The following is a 21069-nucleotide window of genomic DNA, read 5'->3' as shown; positions in this document are numbered from 1 at the left end:
GCCTTTAAGTGGGAGGTTGTTGGGTTAAAGGCCTAAATAACCTCTTTGTACATTTTTATATTTTGTCCAGGTTCAATATGAACTTGGACACATTTTTTAAAGGTCACTTATAATAAAAGTGGGAAATATGAACCTGGATACATTTTTTAAAGGTCACTTATAATAAAAGTGGGAAAACCCAAAACTCACTTATTGAGTTTTCCCCAAAAATGTGATCCCTCTCTCTTCTGCTAGCGCTTCCTCTCCTGCTGGCCTTCGCCTCCCCTCTCTGTACACACACTGCACTTCCTCGCGTGCTCTTTCACTTGCACACACCGCCGCGCGCTCATCGCAGAGATCCGAGATCACTGCTTGGAACAGAAATCAGCTTCTATTCAGGAGTTGATGAGTCATACGAAGCGGGGCTTTGCCATTCACTCTGGCAGTCTGACCTACCCCACAGATGAGGCCATGACACAACGAGGCGAACTGACTTTTGGGAATGAAAGTAGAAAGAGAAAGAGCAACCCAGAGAAAAAGGATGCACGACCCAAGCTTACTTCTCAAGAGCGAGCTCGCTTCATCAAGGAGGGGAAGTGCTTTGGATGGGGAACATGGATATGTCTCCGCGAAGTGCCCTAAAAAGGCTCTGAAAGAACAGAATGATAAGGACGACGACAGGCCTGAGAGTTCGAGAGCAGCTGAGGAACGTGGACGAAAAGTCAAGATGAAAACAGGACTGGGTCCAGATTGTCTGGGTACTGATCCCAACACCATGGACGAGAGTACAGAACTTTGTTGAGCTTGGGGCAAAGTGAAAGATCAAGAGGCCCTGATCTTCTTTGATGGAGAAGCCAAGGCCAACTTCATTTCATCGGGATTGGCGGCGCAGCTCGAGATCACTCCCGATCGGATGGGACCACTTGCGGAGGCAGTTCTAGCGGCACCCGGCAGGGACGTAGCCATTATACCTGTTATTGGCAAACTTTGGTTGCATTATCAAGGGTATTTGGGGCATGAGGACTTTTTCATAATGCCTTTAGAGGGTGGTGATGTTCTCTCAGGGATTCTCTGGTACCACAAGAACAACGCCGTGGTCGATTATCGGGCGAGGAAAGCGACTTTGACTACAGAGAAGGGTAGAACTATTGTACTTGATATTAAACTGAAGGGCGAGTCTGTCCCTATTGTATCGGCTAAGGCCATTTCTAAATTAATGAAATCCAATCTGTTTGTTTACTCGATCTTTATGAAAGAATTGAGCGATAAGGATAGGACAAATATGTCTGAACTTGATAAAGAACGCCAAGATTTTCTCCACTTTCACGCCGATTGCTTCTTAGAAGGCCTACCAGGCGAGTTACCACTTGCTCGTCCTGAAGATCATACCATTGATCTGATACCTGGAAGCACACCACCGAACTGGCCGCCTTACCGTGTGAGCCGAGCACAGAATGAAGAGATTATGAACCAAGTGAAAGACCTCTTGGAAAAGGGTCTTGTTCAGCCTAGTACTTCACCGTATTGCTCTCTAGTGTTGTTGGTTTTGAAGAAAGACGGATCTTGGAGAATGTGCATGGATTATAGAGCTCTCAACAAAATTACCATCAAGAACAGATTTCCAATTGCTAGGATCGATGATATACTCGACACGTTACAGGGATCCTCGTGCTTTAGCAAGATTGACCTGAAGAGTGGATATCATCAGATCAGGATCGCGCCAGGAGACGTCTACAAGACCGCGTTCCGGATGACTTTTGGGTTATTTGAGTTTTTGGTGATGCCTTTTGGCTTAACCAATGCTCCTGCGACATTTAACCGGATGATGGACAGGATGTTTCGAGAGTACAGGCTATTTGTTAGCACTTTCTTTGACGACATCATTGTTTTCTCCAAGAATGAGGCAGAACACAGAGATCATCTGCTTCAGGTCTTTCAGGCATTACGAGATCACAAGTTAGTGATTAATGCAAAGAAAAGTGAATTTTTCCTACCAGAGATACACTTTTTGGGACACATTGTCTCAATAGTAGGAGTGCAAATGGATCCGCCTAAGATAGAGACTATCCGTGATTGGCCCGATTTGAAGAATGTCCATGAAGTTAGAAGCTTCTTGGGACTGTGTTTGTACTACAGGCGGTTCATTCGAAAGTTTGCAAAGGTTGCTTCCCCTTTGCATATCTTGACACAGAAAGGAGTCCCTTTCTCGTGGGGATCCACAGAGGTGACTGCCTTTCAGACAATGAAAGAGAAATTGACTACGGGACCAGTTTTGACTTTGCCGGACTTGCAAAAGTCATTTGAAGTATATTGTGATACTTGTGGTCATAGTCTGGGTGCGGTCTTAACGCAAGAAGGCCATGTCATTGCTTATGAGAGCCGATTGTTTTCGAGGCCAGGGATGACATCACAGATTTATGAGAAAGAGCTTTTGGCGGTTATCCATGCTCTTACTGAGTGGCGGCATTACCTACTCGGAGCGGATTTTACTGTCTTTACAGACCATCAGAGTTTCCGCTACTTCTTGTCACAGAAGCAGTTTTCGAAAAAGTAGATGCGGTTGGCGAACATCTTTCACAGTTTCACTTCCAAATTGTCCATGTGTAGGGACAGAAGAATGTGGTGGCAGATGCTTTGTCTCGGAAGCAGTTGGTTCTGGCTATTTTCACGATACATCATAGGAGCTTCAAGGATATGGTCGACCAGTATGCCACAGATACAGATTTTGCAGATATTTTCACACGGATACAAGATGGGGAGATAGTAGCAGGATACTCCATTCGGGAAGGCTACTTGACGAGAAAAACCATGTTGTGCGTTACACAGCCGTTGAGGGAAAAGGTTATGATTGAATGCCACTGTCCACCTTTTACGGGTCACCGCGGCATTGCTACCACCATGAAAGGGGTAGAGAGATACTTCTTTTGGCCGAGACTCAAAAAGGATGTGGAAGAGTTTGTGCGCAGTTGTTTAGTATGCCAGAAGGTCAAGTTTGACAGGCATAAAGCATAGGGATTGTTACAGCCTTTACCCATACCACCACCCGCCGCTGGGAATGTATTGCAATGGATTTCATTTTTGATCTCCTGAGAACACAGAGTGGTCACAATGGTATCTACACTGTTATTGACAGATTTAGCAAAGAGGCTCATTTCATTCCAGTGAAGAAAACAGTCAAGCCGGATCACTTAGCGAGACTGTTTGTGGCCCAGATCTTCAGATTACATGGCCCTCCTGAGACGATTGTCTCCGACAGAGACCCCAAATTTACGAGTTTGTTTTGGAAGGCAATTTGGGAGGACATTGGCACGCGGTTGCAGTTCTCGTCATCGTTCCACCTGCAGACTGATAGGCAATTTGAGATTGCAAATTCAGTGGTTCTAGATTTATTGAAGTCTTATATCTCAGATTAGAAGACTCAATGGGAAAAGTCCCTACCTTTGGTGGAATTTGTCTACAATAACACGATACACTCTTCGACGGGGATGCTTTTGCCAAGGTTCGGGAGACTTTGCAGAAGTCTCAAGAACGACAGAAAAAGGTAGCGGATCGCCATCGTCGCGACTTGAAATTGAAGGAGGATGATTGGGTGCTCTTACGTTTTGAGAAGGCACGCCTGAGAAAGAAAAAGGGAAAGGAGAGGCTTTCTCCAAAGCTTAGTCTGCGATACTACAGATCACTGAAAAGATAAATTATGTCTCCTTCCGACTGAAATTGCCAGATACTTGGAGGATTCACAATGCATTTCATGTGAGTCTCTTGAAACCTTTTAAGGGTAATGTGCTTGATGATGGGGAGCCTGATGAGCAACTCGAAGTGGAAGAAAACGAGGAGATCCTTGTTCGTGAACAGATTTTGGCACATAAGGATACGAAGAATAAAGGTAAAGTCTGAAGGCGGTTCTTGGTGAAGTTCAAGAACTATCTTGCATTGGATGCGAAGTGGATGGAGGAGGGGGACCTAGCAGATACTCCTCAGATTGTGAAACTTTACCTCGATGCTTTTGGTTTAGCATAGTCTACTCCAAATGGAACCCAGAATTCAGCTTGGCTTTAGATCTGGTGCAGTGGGATGCACGAGGGGAGTCACTCCGCTCCTTTGTCAACAAATGCCTTGATTTAGATACTAGAGTCACTGATGTCTCTTTGAGCTTCAGGGATACTGAAAGCTGACAGTATTCTGCTGTTGACTTTATGAAATGGAATCCCTGATTATGATACTGATTTGTTCTTGACTTCTCTCAAGTGCAGGAACTGATAGACGAAATGATTACAGCATTTTGGTTTGATTGATCTCGAATAGACATGGTTGCAGTAGGGATTAGTCAATCGAACATCGATGAGGTCCCGATTGGATCTAGATGCGATTGCTAGCTACATTGCCGATAAATCATGGTCTAAGATCCGAATGAATGATTGAATGTCATGTGATGTCGTGTGATGTGACAGTCGATTGGTACATGTGCTAGATGTGTGTTCCTAGTACGTATGTACTAACAGTCAGTGTCTGTTGAGACGGTTTATGGCTTCTGTCTGTTTTGCAGGCGTAATCGAGGGCGATTACAATGCTTTCAAGAGGGGGGTATGTCACAAAGTGATGACGTGGCTAATTTTTGCCAGAAACCCTAATTTTTGCCAGAAACCCTAAAACCTGCAAACCCTAAATTTTGCCAAAAACCCTAATCTACAAAAACCCTAATTTTTGGAAACCCTATCCCTAACTGTTGACTGAAACCCTGAAACCGGCGGCAGAAATGCCACATAGCAAGCAGTATGGATTTTCGGATTTTTCGGTGCTTTTTCAGCTTTCCAACGACGGAGTTTGTTGCTTTTTCTCTACGCATAGGCAATGAGAGAGAGAGAGAGAGAGAGAGAGAGAGAGAGAGAGAGAGAGAGAGAGAGAGAGAGAGAGAGAGAGAGAGAGAGAGAGAGAGAGAGAGAGAGAGAGAACATTATGCCCCTCCTCAGTGGTGTCTCCTCCACTCCTCACACCGACCACGATGAGATTGTTCTAGTCGAGTAGTCACTATAGTGGCTCTCCTCCTTACATTCAGCTTGTACACCCCACGTGATAGACTATTTTGGCATCCGCTGGGATTATTTTGTACTCAGTAATATACAGCCCTAGCTTTTTCCAAAAGAGAGAGAGAGAGAGAGAGAGAGAGAGAGAGAGAGAGAGAGAGAGAGAGAGAGAGAGAGAGAGAGAGAGAGAGAGAGAGAGAATTGATTGCTTTATTTTGTAACAAACTCAAGTGAGTTTGTGAGAGAAACAGAAAAAAAGAGAGTTTGCTTTTGGAACTGAGCTTTTGGGGTTCTGCTTTTGGGCATTCCTTGTAATCTTTAAATAATTGGTTTAGGGCTCACTCTGCAGAGCATCTGGACGCAGAGTCTGAGAGTGAAACCCTAACTGCTCTCTTGTACTTTGACATTGATTTAATACATAAAGAAATACCGAAAGGGGTGCTAGTCTTTGGGGCCAATACCTCTAAGCACGGAACTCTCTCGGGCCAGTGCAAATCTATTGTGAACTGTGAATTGTTTTGAAGTAGTTATTTGGTGCTCTCGTGATTGATTCTTGACTTGGAGTGTGCAAGTCTATTACAGTGGTATCAGAGCATGGCTGATATCTGATTTCCCAATTTTTTTTTTTTCCCGTGGCACCTATGGCTTAAAGCAAGGATCAATCGACTCCCTCTGCATCTGGAGGTGCGGGCAGGGATCACAACAAAGATTCCGGCAGAGAGTATGGCCCACCTCGGCCTACTCAGACGGAGCAAAGAGAGATGAAGCGTCGTCAATTGATCGGCGATGCAACAAAGATGATGCTTAGTTTTGCGAAGGATCCGAAATTGGCAAAATATATGAGCGAGACTTCTTTTTTGGAAGTGCATGCGCAGTGGCAGAAAACCACTACACTACCCCCGAAACCCGCTCTCAAGAAACCTTCTGATCACAAGCAATATTCAGAGAAGGAATTAGAAGAGGTGGTTGATGCACGAATTACTCAGCTTTTTGACACGCAAAAGAAAGCCAAAAAGCACGGCAAAAAGCAGAAGAAAGGCACTGACTTCCCGAGTTATTTGGGTCGTCAGTCGACATTTGACAGAGCAAAGAAAGAGAAGAAGCGTGTTCACTTTGAAGGAGTACCCAATTCTTCTTCTTCTTCTTCTTCTTCTGACAGTTCTTCTAGCTCTTCAGATTCAAGCGAAGAAGACAGAAAAGACAAAAAGCGAAGCAAGAAACAACGCTTCGAAAAGGGCAAGAAAAAGGCAAAGAAGCCTAAATCTTGCCCAGTGACTGACAGTTCTACTGAGGACTCGTCTACAGACAGTTCAGAGTCCGATGACGGAAACTTTTATGCGAACAAGAAGAATTTTTATAAAGCCAACCAGTATGACTTCCTGGAAGATAACAACAAGAAGGTCCGAGAGTTTAAGCAAGGTGGACAATTGATCAAATTTGACACTTTTTGAGGATACTTAGATGTTTCGAAGGCTGTGTCTTTTATACAACAGTTTGACATCGCTTTCGTGGGAGGACGCTACTCAGAGCACTCCAAGATTTGGAGAGCTGCCTCTTACTTTAAGCGGAATGCTTGAACTTGGTGGTCCACGCTTTTTTTAAACAAGACCGCGAGTTAAATGATTGAAATTTAAGAAGCTTTTTATTTCTTCTTGGTTGACGCAAGAGTATGAACGCGATATACGAGCTGTTTGGAACCATCTTCGGATGACCAAGAGAGATACAATCAATGCTTACTGTGAGAGATGCTGGAGCTCTTTTCTACCCGCCTCTTCATTCAAGAAGATCTTGTTCAGAGAATAGATTGAGCGGTTTACCTTGGGTGTACCTACAGAGATCCGAGATCACTGCTTGGAACAGAAGTCAGCTTCTATTCAGGAGTTGATGAGTCATGCGAAGCGGGACTTTGTCATTCACTCTGGCAGTCTGACCTACCCCACACAGGCCCTGACACAACGAGCCGAATAGACTTCTGGGAATGAAAGTAGAAAGAGAAAGAGCAACCCAGAGAAAAAGGATGCACAACCCAAGCTTACTCCTTAGGAGCGAGCTCGCTTCATCAAGGAGGGGAAGTGCTTTGGATGCAGGGAACACGAACATATCTCCGCGAAGTGCCCTAAAAAGGCACCGAAAGAACAGAATGATAAGCACGACGACAGGCTTGAGAGTTCGAGAGCAGCTGAGGAACGTGGACGGAAAGGCAAGATGAAAACAGGACCGGTTCTAGATTGTGTGGGTTCCGATCCCAACACCATGGACGAGAGTACAGAACTTTGCCGAGCTTGGGGCAAAGTGAAAGATTAAGAGGCCCTGATCTTCTTTGATGGAGGAGCCAAGGCCAACTTCATTGCATCAGAATTGGCAGCGCGGCTCGAGATCACTCCCGATCGGATGGGACTACTTGCGGAGGCAGTTCTAGCGGCACGCGGCAGGGACGTAGCCATTACACCTGTCATTGGCAAACTTCGGTTGCATTGTCAGGGGTATTTGGGGCATGAGGACTTTTTCATAATGCCTTTAGAGGGTTGTGATGTTCTCTTAGGGATACCCTTGTACCACAAGAAGAACGCCGTGGTCGATTATCGGGCGAGGAAAGCGACTTTGACTACAGAGAAGGGCATAACTATTGTACTTGATATTAAATCGAAGGGCGAGTCTGTCCCTATTGTATCGGATTCAACCATTTCTAAATTAATGAAATCCAGTCTGTTTGTTTACTCGATCTTTATGAAAGAATTGAGCGATAAGGATAGGACAAATATGTCTAAACTTGATAAAGAACGCCAAGATTTTCTCCACTCTCACGCCGATTGCTTCTCAGAAGGCCTACCAGGTGAGTTACCACTTGCTCGTCCTGAAGATCATACCATTGATCTGATACTTGGAAACACACCACCGAACCGGCCACCTTACCGTGTGAGCCGAGCATAGAATGAAGAGAATATGAACCAAGTGAAAGACCTCTTGGAAAAGGGTCTTGTCCAGCCTAGTACTTCACTGTTTTGCTCTCCAGTGTTGTTGGTTTTGAAGAAAGACGGATCTTGGAGAATGTGCATCGATTATAGAGCTCTCAACAAAATTACTAGGATTCCTAGTAAGTTAACCTAGGATCGATGATATACTCGACACGTTACAGGGATCCTCGTGCTTTAGCAGGATGGACTTGAAGAGTGGATATCATCAGATCCGGATCGCGTCGCGAGACGTCTACAAGACAGCTTTTCGGACGACTTTTTGGGTTATTTGAGTTTTTGGTGATGCCTTTTGGCTTAACCAATGCTCCTGCGACATTTAACCGGATGATGGACAGGATTTTTTGAGAGTACAGGCTATCTGTTGGCACTTTCTTTGACGACATCATTGTTTTCTCCAAGAATGAGGGAGAACAGAGATCAGGCATTACGAGATCACAAGTTAGTGATTAATGCAAAGAAAAGTGAATTTTTCCTACCAGAGATACACTTTTTGGGACACAGTCTCAGCAGTAGGAGTGCAAATGGATCCGGCCAAGATAGAGACTATCCGTGATTGGCCTCATTTGAAGAATGTCCATGAAGTTAGAAGCTTCTTGGGACTGTGTTCGTACTACAGGCGGTTCATTCGAAAGTTTGCAGAGGTTGCTTCCCCTATGCATATCTTGACACAGAAAGGAGTCCCTTTCTCGTGGGGATCGATAGAGGTGACAGCCTTTTAGACATTGAAAGAGAAATTGACTACGTGACCAATTTTGACTTTGCCGGACTTGCAGAAGTCATTTGAAGTATATTCTGATACTTGTGGTTGTAGTCTGGGTGCGTACTTAATGCAAGAAGGCCATGTCACTGCTTACGAGAGCCGATTGTTCTCGAGGCCGAAGATGACAGCATAGATTTATGAGAAAGAGCTTTTGGCCGTTATCCATGCTCTTACTCGGTGGCGGCATTACCTACTCGGAGCGGATTTTACTCTCTTTACAGACCATCAGAGTTTGCACTACTTGTCACAGAAGCAGTTTTCAGAAAAGCAGGTGCGGTGGGCGAACGTCTTGTCACAGTTTCACTTCCAAATTGTCCATGTGCAGGGCATAAGAATATGGTGGCAGATGCTTTGTCTCGGAAGCTGTTGGTTCTTGCTATTTCCACGATACATCATAGGAGCTTCGAGGATATGGTCGTCCAGTATGCTACAGATACAGATTTTGTAGATATTTTCACACGGATACGGGATGGGGAGACAGTAGCAGGATACTCCATTCGGGAAGGCTACTTGATGAGAAAAACCATGTTGTGCGTTACACAGCCGTTGAGGGAAAAGGTTATGACTGAATGCCACTGTCCACCTTTTACGGGTCACCGCGGCATTGCTACCACCATGAAAGGGGTAGAGAGATACTTCTTTTGGTCGAGACTCAAAAAGGATGTGGAAGAGTTTGTGCGCAGTTGCTTAGTATGCCAGAAGGTCAAGTTTGACAAGCAAGAAGCACAGGGATTGTTATAGCCTTTACCCATACTCACCCGCCGCTGGGAAAGTATTGCAATGGATTTCATTTTTAATCTCCCGAGAACACAGAGTGGTCACGATGGTATCTACACTGTTATTGACAGATTTAGCAAACATGCTCATTTCATTCCAGTGAAGAAAACAGTCAAGCCGGATCACTTAGCGAGACTGTTAGTGGCCCAGATCTTCAGATTACATGGCATGCTTGAGACGATTGTCTTCGACAGAGACCCCAGATTTACGAGTTTGTTTTGGAAGGCAATTTGGGAGAACATTGGCACGCGGTTGCAGTTCTTGTCATCGTTTCACCCACAGACTGATGGGCAATCTGAGATTGCAAATTCAGTGGTTCTAGATTTATCGAAGTCTTATATCTCAAATCAAAAGACTCAATGGGAAAAGTACCTACCTTTGGTGGAATTTGCCTACAATAACACGATACACTCTTGGACGGGGAAGGCACCATTTGAGATTGTTGAAGGTGCTGCGAAGGTTCCACCCTTCCTAAGCACGAAAGATAAGATTTTTTAAGTGGATGAATATACGCGAGACTTGGATACGGCTTTTGCCAAGGTTCGCGAGACTTTGTAGAAGTCTCAAGAACAACAGAAAAAGGCAGTGGATCGCCATCGTTTTGAGAAGGCACGCCTGAAAAAGAAAAAGGTAAGAAGAGGCTTTTTCCAAAGCTTAGTATGCGATATTACGGACCTTTCCAGATCACTGAAAAGATAAATGATATCTCCTTCCGACTGAAACTGCCAGATACTTGGAGGATTCACAATGCATTTCATGTGAGTCTCTTGAAACCTTTTAAGGGTGATGTGTTTGATGATGGGGAGCTTGATGAGCAATCCGAAGTGGAAGAAAACAAGGAGATCCTTGTTCCTGAACATATTTTGGCACATACGGATACGAAGAATAAAGGTAAAGTCCGAAGGCGATTCTTGATGAAGTTCAAGAACTGTCTTTTATTGGATGCAAAGTGGATGGAGGAGGGGGACCTAGCAGATACTCCTCAGATTGTGAAACTTTACCTCGATGCTTTTGGTTTAGCATAGTCTACTCCAAATGGAACCCTGAATTCAGCTTGGCCGGAGATGTGGTGCAGTGGGATGCACAAGAGGGGAGTCACTCCGCTCCTTTGTCAACAGATGCCTTGATTTAGATAACAGAGTCATTGATGTCTCTTTGAGCTTCAGGGATACTGAAAGCTGACAGTATTCTGTTGTATGACTTTATGAAATGGAATTCCTGATTATGATACTGATTTGTTCTTGACTTCTCTTAAGTGCAGGAACTGATAGATGAAATGATTGCAACATTTTGGTTTGATTGATCTCGAATAGACATGGTTGCAATAGGGGTTAGTCAATCGGACATCGATGAGGTCCCGATTGGATCTAGATGCGATTGCTAGCTACATTGCCGATAAATCATGGTCTAAGATCCGAATGAATGATTGAATGTCATGTGATGTCCTGTGATGTCGTGTGATGTGACAGCGGATTGGTACATGTGCTAGATGTGTGTTCCTAGTACGTATGTACTAACAGTCAGTGTCTGCTAAGACGGTTTATGGCTTCTGTCTGTTTTGCAGGCGTAATTGAGGGCGGTTACAATGCTTTCAACAGAGGGGTATATCACAAAGTGATGACGTGGCTACCGAGAGCAGAAACTCTAATTTCTGCCAGAAATCCTAAAACCTGCAGTTCCTAATTTCTGCCAAAAACCCTAATCTGCAAAAACCCTAATTTTTGGAAACCCTAATCCTAATTGCTGGGTAAAACCCTAAAACTAGCGGCAAAAATGCCACGTGGCAAGCAATACGGATATCCGGATTTTTCGGTGCTTTTTCAGCCTTCCAGTGACGGCAACTTGTTGCTTTTTCTCTACGCATAGAGAGAGAGAGAGAGAGAGAGAGAGAGAGAGAGAGAGAGAGAGAGAGAGAGAGAGAGAGAGAGAGAGAGAGAGAGAGAGAGAGAGAGAGAATTGATTGCTTTATTTTATAAAAAACTAAAGTGAGTTTGTGAGAGAAACATAAAAAAAGAGAGTTTGCTTTTGGAACTGAAGCTTTTGGGGCTCTGCTTTTGGACATCCCTTGTAATCTTTAAATAACTGGTTTAAGGCTCACTCTACAGAGCATCTGGACGCAGAGTCTGAGAGTGAAACCCTAACCGCTCTCTTGTACATTGATTTAATACATAAAGAAATACCGAAAGGGGCGCTAGTCTCTGGGGCCAATATCTCTAGGCACGGAACTCTGCTGGGCCAGTGCAAATCTATTGCGAACTGTGATGGCCGGCAAGCGGTTAGGGAGTACAAGGCAATAGCACTTCGTGCGAAGGCCGCTGTCCGTGACAGTAACCAAAGATCCTTCGAGCGCTTTGTGGAAAAAGGGAATGAGCTCCTGAGGGAGGGTCAAATGAAGAAATTTTTTACCCAGCTCAAGAAAATAGTTGGAAAGGGGCAAGGAACTATTGCCAATCAACCTTTGAATGCAAAGTGGGGAGCTAGTAATGGAACCAGAGAGGCAATTACAAGTATTGGAGGGTCACTACTCCAAGGTGTTCGTTGATACGGACGGTACCAACAAGGATCCTGTTGCTTGGTATAACAAACACGTGCGTATCTGGCCTGGTATGCCTGAAGTTTGTGACCCGTTGAACTGGTACGAAGTACGGGAGGCCCGTCGGCGGTTGAAGAGACACAAGGCAGCGGGTGGCGATGGGTTACCACCCGAATTCTTTAAGCTGCTTTTGAAAGATAAGGGGCTTAGGTTGGATCGGCGTAAGCCACAATCGGAGAGGGGCGAGGTTTACTTGCACATGATTGAGGGCATTTATGATACTGGAGACATTCCGGCCGGCGCTAGCAACGCAGTGATTGTGTCAATCCCCAAGAAGGGCGATTTGACCAACACTGATAACTATCCCGGGATCGCGTTAATCTCTGTTGCCATAAAAGTCCTCACTACGGTCGTGATTAGGTGGATCACTAAGATACTTGAAAAGAGGAATTTCTTCAAGCCCGGCCAAGCAGGCTTCCGTACTAATGAGGAATGCATAGGGCAAGTCGCATGTCTGAAAGAGATCGTGAAACTCCGTCACAAGGATGGGAAACCAACTTATGCGGCCTACATTGATTTCAAGAAGGCATATGACACAGTACCGCACAAGGCGTTGTTTTTAAAGCTCGTTGCGGCTGGCCTGCAAGGTCGAGCACTTAGATTCTTCCAAGCGCTCTACAGGTCCACCTCTATTAAAGTCCGACATATGGAACAACTGTCGGATTCGATTCCGGTGCAGCGAGGAGTCCGCCAAGGATGCCCGGGATCGCCCTGTCTATTCAATATATACATTAACGATATTTTAGATGCAGATGGGGAAACATGGGGCCTGGAAGTACTAACCTCCTCAAGAGAATAAAAGGACTCCTTTTTGCTGTTGACCTGGTTCTACTTGCTCATTCTCTTGAAAGCCTACAAACGAGCCTTGACAAGGGAAGTGAATGGGTGATACCAAGTGTTATGGGGCTGCCCGGGACACTCAAGATGAACACCTTCACCTAGAGGCCAAGGGCCCGCAACTTGGAGCTAGCGTGCTCGGAGGCTCGCGTCCACCGACTTGAGTCCCTTTGGGGGCTCGTTGATGGGCTCGTGCAGAAAACAGCCCGAGGTCACATCTAGCTTGACGCGCGCGGGAGCCTTCCGGGCTCTGCGCAGAAATGAAGTTTAGTTGAGTGCGGAAGCATCTTTAGGATCAAGGTTGAGTGAACAAGGCTATTCGAACCTTGAGCGCATATCTAAGAGGTCCCCTTGGAACTCTCTCAGGCCGCTTTGGGATAACTTGGAAAAATGCCCAAAAGTCTCCGGACCGCCTCGGATCGGGGTGGGCTGAACCTGCCAGCAGCCCGTCGGTTGCGAACGAGGAGCGCCATGGGCGCGCGTTCATGAATGTGCATGGCTGAACTCGAAGAGGAAGCCAAGGTCTCCGCGTGGAGTACCTAAACGTCCAAAACAGACAAGCCGTCTGCGTGTAGCGTCGAGCCGACGCTCGCCGAAATAAACCGACTATGAATCTGCTGACAGCCTTCGTCTGCAAACGAGGAGCGCCTCGGGCGCGCGTTCGTGAATGTACATGGCTGAGCTTGAAGAGGAAGTCAAGACCTCCGCGTGGAGTACTTGAACGTCCAAAACGGACAACCCGTCCGCGTGTAACGCCTTGCCGACGCTCGCCGATGAGACCCGCCGCCTACGAGCCGACGGCCCCGAAACTGGGTCATGGAGTCCCCGTGCGTGGCGGACTCCCCCGATTACCGGGCACTCTCAAACCCGCGCACGCGTCCGTAGTACCTAGAACGGTGAGGTGAGGAGAAAATCAAGGTCAGGACTATGTCCCATCGTCCGTTGTCCCCGACCGGGTCCATTGCGCGTCCCCGCAGCACCGAGCCGTGGTTTGCCAAGATTGGGTGGAAACGTTCCACCGTTACCCTGGAGACCCCCGAATCAACCGGAGTCTAACATACACCCCCCCCTTAAAATACTCTCGACTCGAGAGTAGCATAGTTAGGGCAGGAAACTCCCTGGTTAATGCTTTGGAGGGTGTAGAACTTAGTGCGTCTACGAAATCCAAAATGGGCTGCATGAGCGGTCTTACCGAGAAGGCAGTGTCTATCTCAAACAGCCGTGCTTGCTGTAAGGCATAAAAGCTGTGGGTACCAAGTCCGCTTGGCACTTTTGCTGGGGCTTAACTGATAGGAAATATATACATTGAGTGGCATAGACCACGTTGCTGCGTTGATCCATGCCGAGGAACCTGTCTGTTCCGGATATAATACCTGATGCTGCAGTGACGATGCAGCTCTCGTCTTGAGGGTGAGAACCAAGTCGCGTTGATTCCCATTGCTGCTTGGAAGCTGATTTGACTGACTTCGTGCCGATTCCTTCCTGAATGGCGACGAAGGTCCACTTTGCGTTTAGTTGAGTTGATTGCATGGTGCATAGATTGCATCTTGTGCACCGAAAAGATTTGCTCGCTTCGCGTTCCATGGAGAGTAAGTTACTCTGCCGAATTGGATCCTTAGGCTTGATTCCCGAGGTGTTGAGCCCTCTTGAAGATTTGGCCTTTGGATTGTCCTTCTTGAAGCACTTACAGAGTGCTCACGTAGACCTGGAAGTCTTGATATGAGCTTACCTGCTCGTTGAAGTAAGGTACGTTGCAGAAGGGTACCTTTTAGGCTTATTGAGCACCGGTCCGTCCCTTGACCAAAAAGATGAAGCTTATCTGATTCCTTCCTTGGCATACAAACCAAGGTTTTCCTGAGATTGTTGGAGAGTCAATCCCATTGATACCTTGAAGCTTTGGCATACTTCAGGACTTGGTTGAACCTGAATGTTCTGATGTGAGTCTTGCAAACTTGAGGGCAAGACTTGAAGTAGGTAACTCGTAGAGAAGAAGATTGGCCGATCCGCTTCTGTTCCTTGCTGTCTGCTTGAAGCTTGTCGCTTGAATTGAGCCTGAATGCTCACATGTATCTGTGTGGATTTGGAAGAACTTTGACTTGTTCTTAACAGATCTGCCTTCGTTGGCCGACGAAAACAAACCTGAGAATCACTCATCTTGGGTCTTCTTGTTTTCCCTTGCTTAGATCCGCTGCGATCTGGATGAAGGGTTGAAAGTGCGGTTGAAGAAAGAGGGTTGATGGTGGGGCTCATCCTCTTGAGCCCGATGTGGTCTCACCACATACCTTTTCTTGTGTGCTTGTGAGGCTCCATCTTGAGCCGAATGTTGGGCTTGACTGCATGTGTACCTGTAGGGGCTCCTGTCTGAGCCGAGTTTAGGTGTACGCTTCGTGGTACCTGTATGGGCTCCTTGTGAGCCGGATGTAGGTATATTTGCTGGTTTTACCTTGGAGGGGCTCCTGTCTGGGCCCGGATGTAGGTGGATTTTCTTGTTGGGTCTATGTCACCGCTAAGTGGACATAGCCTTGATTGCCTTCTGCTACTGAAGATGTGCCCACTCTGATTGGGCTGATGTTGGCTTAGGAATATGAGCAGTGCTATCTCGTAGACCGTCACTGCGGGAGGCATCACTGAACCTCCGGCCTTCTTGTGAGGGGGCCTTCCTCATGTGGTTGTTGCGTTGAGCCGTCTTTGTGGGGGGCTATCCCCGGATCTGCGTGCTAAGGAAAAAGATGCATGGCCTGCCCGCTCGCAGGCTTCCAGCTTCACTGTGGTGCTCGGTCCACCACTTCTGGGTCATCGGGCTTCGAAGAAGAAGTGCGCGGTCCACCCAAATCGAGTTGGATCCCCGGCATGGCTGAAGGGGCTTGGTCCACCGCTTATGGGTCCCTGACTTCGTTGTATGGAAAGGTGCACGGTCCATCCGAGTCGAAATCGGGTCCCCGGCTGACCGAACCAAGTCCCGCAGTACTTGGGCCTCTGAACAGAGGTACTTGGTCGCTGTCACGCCCTAATCCAAGTGGCGAAGTGGGTCTCTCAAGGGATTAGTCATGGCCCTAAGAGTGTAGATAATTCTGAACTCTCGTAGTCCAAAGGAAACTAGTGACAAAAGCGTCTGCCTTCGGTTTCCTGGGTGCATAGTCATGGTCGTTCTTCTTGTATACTTTTTTGGTGTATGAGGGGAGCGGCCGGGCGTGCCCTACCCAACTCCGAAAACAAAACAAAACAAAACTGTGAATTGTTTTGAAGTGGTTATTTGGTGCTATCGTGATTGATTCTTGACTTGGAGTGTCCAAGTCTGTCACATCCTATAAGCTGGTTAAAACTTTTGCGTCTTCTTCTTCTTCTAGATTTTAGGCCTCTCGACTGGGATCTACCAAGTACAATCAAGTTAGCTCGGGACCCGAAGGTCACATTGTTGCCCTAGCATCATTTAGATGATGACTTTAGATGCAAATACTTCACAGAGAATTCCGGCTTTTGCTTTGACTAAGAGATTGGCATGGACCACCTTCCTAGGGAGAGTGAATTTGGGACAGGCCAAACGAACACATTGGACCGATGCATCTACCCTAAAACCCGCCAACTCCCCCCCCCCCCCCCCCCCCCCCCCCCCCCAAAAAAAAAAAAAAAACAAAAAAAAAGAAAAAAAAAGACAAAAAATCTCGATTACACTTGTAAAACAGTCAGTGGACAACAAAATAGTTCAGCAGACATTGATTATATGCTTACAGAGATTTGACGACTCAAACCATGCACTTGCACAAGGCACACGTCACTGAACAATCAGAATCACACGTCGAGATCATAGACATGAACCATGATCATTATGACTTGTTTAGCCATCGCATCCAAACTGCAGTGGTCTCTTACGAGTGTCTTCATGCCACATTTTCAAAAATCATGTCAACTTTTAAGTACATATTATAAAGTCACTCAACAAAGAACTGTGAGCCTCTTAGCACCCCCAAAATCTCAAAGAGAAACTGATTGACTCTATTCTCTTCTAGGCAATCTGTGGCAAAATGTGAAGTGGCTCCTCCTTTGTGCAGCAACGCACCCATCCAGATTTAACCTGTGATTCAGCATGCACTTCCGGAATAGTCGGAGTTAAACCAAAAGCCTCAAAATAAAGCTTTAGTATATGAGGAGTATCTGCCAGGTCCTCCTGCATTGAGTTTGCACCAAGAGCTAGATAATTCATGAACTTGATCAAATATCTGCAAACCATCTTTCCCTTCACTTCCCTTGTGTGCTAGCACCTGCTCAGGTGTAGGAATCTTTTTGGTTTCTTCTTCCTTTGGTTGCTCCTATGGCTGCTGGTTGGCATTTCACCTTTGAAAGGTCTCAATACGCTCACATGAAATGCATTGTGGAAGGATTGAAAAAGCGCTCTACTTACACAAAGGGATGCAAGTTATTATATGTTTTACTGCTGGTCGGCACTTCACCTTTGAAAGGTCTCAATACGCTCACACGAAATGCATTGTGGAAGGATTGAAAAAGCGCTCTACTTACACAAAGGGATGCAAGTTATTATATGTTTGACTTTAGGATACTTGGGTATAGTCATTGCCTGAATGTTTATTTGAAATATGATTATTTCTTAATTTCCTGTTTGTGTTCCATAAGTTTCTGGTTAACATTGGATGGAGGTATGGAGTAACGGGGCTTGTCTGTTTGGGGTTGCTCCTTATGTTAAGTATAAGTAGGATGGAGGTATAGGAGAAATGGGAGTCATTTATTTGCTGTTAACTTCTTGTTTGCACCAAAGGATCATGCATTATATTCTGTTCTATATCAAAAGGAATCTCATGTCTTTGAGGTAAAATTTATGCTGGCGATTTTACTGTATGGTCAATGTAATGGCTACCTCACCATAGTGTATCTCATTAATGGGCTTAGTGAAGGACTAAGGTGATGGTGCTATATAGTATATTTGCTTATTATCTGACCCCTTTTTTTTTGTGCACGCAGCTCCAAAGCCTCCCACGAGTGGCATCTGTGGGACCCTGTTTGTTGGGAATCCGCTGAGTGGATGCGCTCCCCTCAACAACGTTTTCACTGCTACTGAGAGCGTCTCTTGCTCCGAATTTGTCTTGTTTTCCCGTGGTGGTTGCTCTTTTGACATAAAAGTTCGTCATGCACAAGATGCAGGCTTTCAAGCTGTTCTTGTTTCTGATAATTTGGAGAATACAGAACTTGTCACAAGTTAGTTTACAAGCCTGTTCTTAATCACATTATTTTGATGGTTATTGACCATGTGTGTGTGTGTGTGTTTTTGTGCTCATGCTCAAGTAAATTGATGGGCCCCCCTGAAATAAGACATGTAAGTGAAGCTGAAAAAAAAAACACGCCCACACACATGCTCACACTCAGGCACGTATGAATGTGTGTGTAGAGGCATAGACATCCATAGAATACCACATTGGGCAGCAGCTTAGTTGGTATGTATGTATGATACAGGTTCTATCATGGAGAAATCTGATTGTGGGTCTACGGGGAGTTTACTCGCAGGAAATGGTAGTTACTTGTTCAGTTGCTCGTTGGTGGACTGGGATCCTCTCCCAGTTGCTCAACAGGAAATGACCGGCCAAGTTTTACAAATATTGTCCTACTCAAGGCACAAGTCGTGCTTGAGGTTCATTGTACATTCTTTGCTGAATTAATATAACATCTCCACTCACGATTGTGAGTATTAACAAAAGAAGATAATTGAGGTAATGATAGGTCTTTTGGGGTGTTCAACATTTTGTTGAAGGTCACAATGACATGGTGCTTTCCCATTCACAATTTGAGTGCTTCACTACCCCATGTTTAGTTGGACTGGGATCTTGGTGAGTGGTAGTGGCCTTCTTGCACAATGATGGAGCCTCTCTTTCCTTCAATTAGTGCATTGTATCCCTTGGGAGGAGGCTTCTATGGCGGATCCGACACCCACCTCACCGCTCATGCCATACAGAGGTATGGCAGGAGGAGGGCATCCTCCTTGCTTTCCAACAACAGTTTTGATCCTGAATCTCGACCTTGAGGATAGCTGCAAGATATGTTATTTCATGTGCATGATAGCGCTCGTAGGATTGCATGTTGGCACTTGGGCTGCAGTGAGTGGTCATGATCTGACTTGTTAGAGATGCACTATAGAGCCCGAGTCCTTGAGGCATTGTTTCTGGGTTTGTCTATATGCACAGCCAATGTGGATGGCAGTTTGTTGTTTGTTGATTAGAGTGGGCATACATGATAGGTTCGTGACGTGGGGGGCAGTTGCATGGCTTTTGCAATTTTCGGATTTACACACCTTTTTTCATGTCTTGCTGATAGATCCAGTCTTCATGCTTCCTTTTTTAGGATATATGTAATCATTTCGGCGAGGGATCGGATGGAAACTCAGAGATAATTGCAATCAACACACTTAGTAACATTCTTAGTACTTGAAAACATGTCACAAATTGTTGACGTGTCAAGCCATTGAAGATCCGAGCCAACCTATAGATCTTGGCTACGGGGCCTAAACCCTAGAAACAATAGAAGCAACAAAAGTGCTCACCAACTTACAGATCCTCACCAATTGGGGCAACTTACTAAAAGAAGCTTTGACAATGTCCGATGGGGCCTAAAATAATAAATATAGCAGGACACAGCCACACACAACATTAGCGTAAAGACTACTGATGTGGCAATTGCTATACGGACTCTCCGCAATTTGCGTTTGATAGGATTGATGACTTGTTGTACAGATGTCCGTTTTGCGCTACATGCTGTTGACATGGAAGTGGATGGAATCTCTTGATTTTACGCTACCAGCTCTTGAAGAACAGTTGTTTTTAATTTTAAAGCTTTGCATGTAATTGCTTTTCATGGCCAAGGGCCTTCAAATAAGAACCAAGGGCTCATTCTCTGGCATGCTTCCGGGTGAAGATGTAGACGAGGGAGTACCGGCGTGGTACTGAGTTGAAGCAATATAAAGAAATACCGAAAGAGACGTTAGGGTTTGGGGCCAATGCTCTCTTGGGGTGGAATTCCGCCACTATGTTTTGCGTGTCGTGCATCTCTTTTCAGGTCAATTGTTTTGAAGCGTCTAAAGCGTGTTCAGTCTGTTCTTTTCCGTTGACACATGGTGCCCTTCCATTTCTCCCATTCCAGTGGTATCGAGCTTCAGTCATGTGCTTTTCTGTAAGCATACCGATTTTTCCAAAGAGTAGACAAAACAAGACGACGCTTCCTGAAACCCGCCCGTAGGGCGGTAGACTTTGGCTTTCACCCGAAATTCTTTACTTTAGTCACACAGAGAGAGAACGTACAAAGGAAACCTACGACGGGAACTAACACTTAAGCACACACACGACTTGGAAGCTAGAATGCTCCGAGCAAACGTCGACAACCTGTAGGCCCTAAAATTGGCATTGCTTTCGGTATTTCCTTATACTTTGAGAGGGTAAATTACAAAGTAGTCGTGGGAATTCTTTACTTGTATCCAGCTAGATACCACCTGTTTTGGCCAAATTAGCATAACAGCCCCAAAACTTGTGCGAAACCTATTCCCCTACTGGAACTCACTTCCATTGGCATAAACCCTCTGATTTTTGCCCAAAAACAGTAAATTAAGCTCGCTGTATTTACTGGTTTTTGCCCTGTTTTCAGCCCTAAACAGTCCCCGAACTGTCCTCTGTCAGTGGGGCACTGTTCCCAATGGTTCTAGCGTCCGTATGGCTGAAAAACAGTCAAAATACACACATAACCAGCGCTGAAATTGCACCTGTATGGTGAGGTTATCACCCTCACCGGTGCTTGCTTTTGGAGTAGCAGTTAGCTACTCCTGTTCCTGCTCAAGGAGGCTCTTGCCTCAGCACAAAAGCATGAAACCACATAGCTGTACATTAGTCAAATGAAGAGCCCTCTTGTGGGGCATCACATAACTGCACGTAGGGGGGAGAGAGAGCAGTGTGTAGTGTGTAGGTCATCACTCCTAGCACCACACTGTACATAGAGTGGAAAGGAAGCACTCCATAGCTCTTAACCTATGACGGGAAACTACAAAATGAGCCTCCCAGCTATAGATTCAACGCTACCTCTTCATGCATGAGGAAAGTGCCTTAAAATGCGCCACTTGGCACGATTACAAGCATTTTC

The 21069-nt window shown here is 45.7% G+C and overlaps 1 protein-coding gene across 2 annotated transcripts in view; it reads left to right on the top strand.

The window, feature by feature from the left end:
* LOC147423451 (receptor homology region, transmembrane domain- and RING domain-containing protein 5-like) overlaps window positions 1–21069 on the top strand; it is a 73615-nt gene that overhangs the window by 17070 nt on the left and 35476 nt on the right. For both annotated transcript variants that reach the window (XM_086501577.1, XM_086501576.1), the window contains exon 2: window positions 17917–18150. In XM_086501577.1, the coding sequence (XP_086357703.1) occupies window positions 17917–18150 (234 nt within the window). The remainder of the gene's footprint in view (window positions 1–17916; window positions 18151–21069) is intronic.

This window comes from Adiantum capillus-veneris, chromosome 26, assembly GCF_014529385.1.
Source record: "Adiantum capillus-veneris isolate H3 chromosome 26, ASM1452938v2, whole genome shotgun sequence".
Taxonomy (NCBI): Eukaryota; Viridiplantae; Streptophyta; class Polypodiopsida; order Polypodiales; family Pteridaceae; genus Adiantum; species Adiantum capillus-veneris.
Note: the sequence above shows the minus strand (reverse complement) of the source record. Positions and strands in the feature narration are given on the sequence as shown.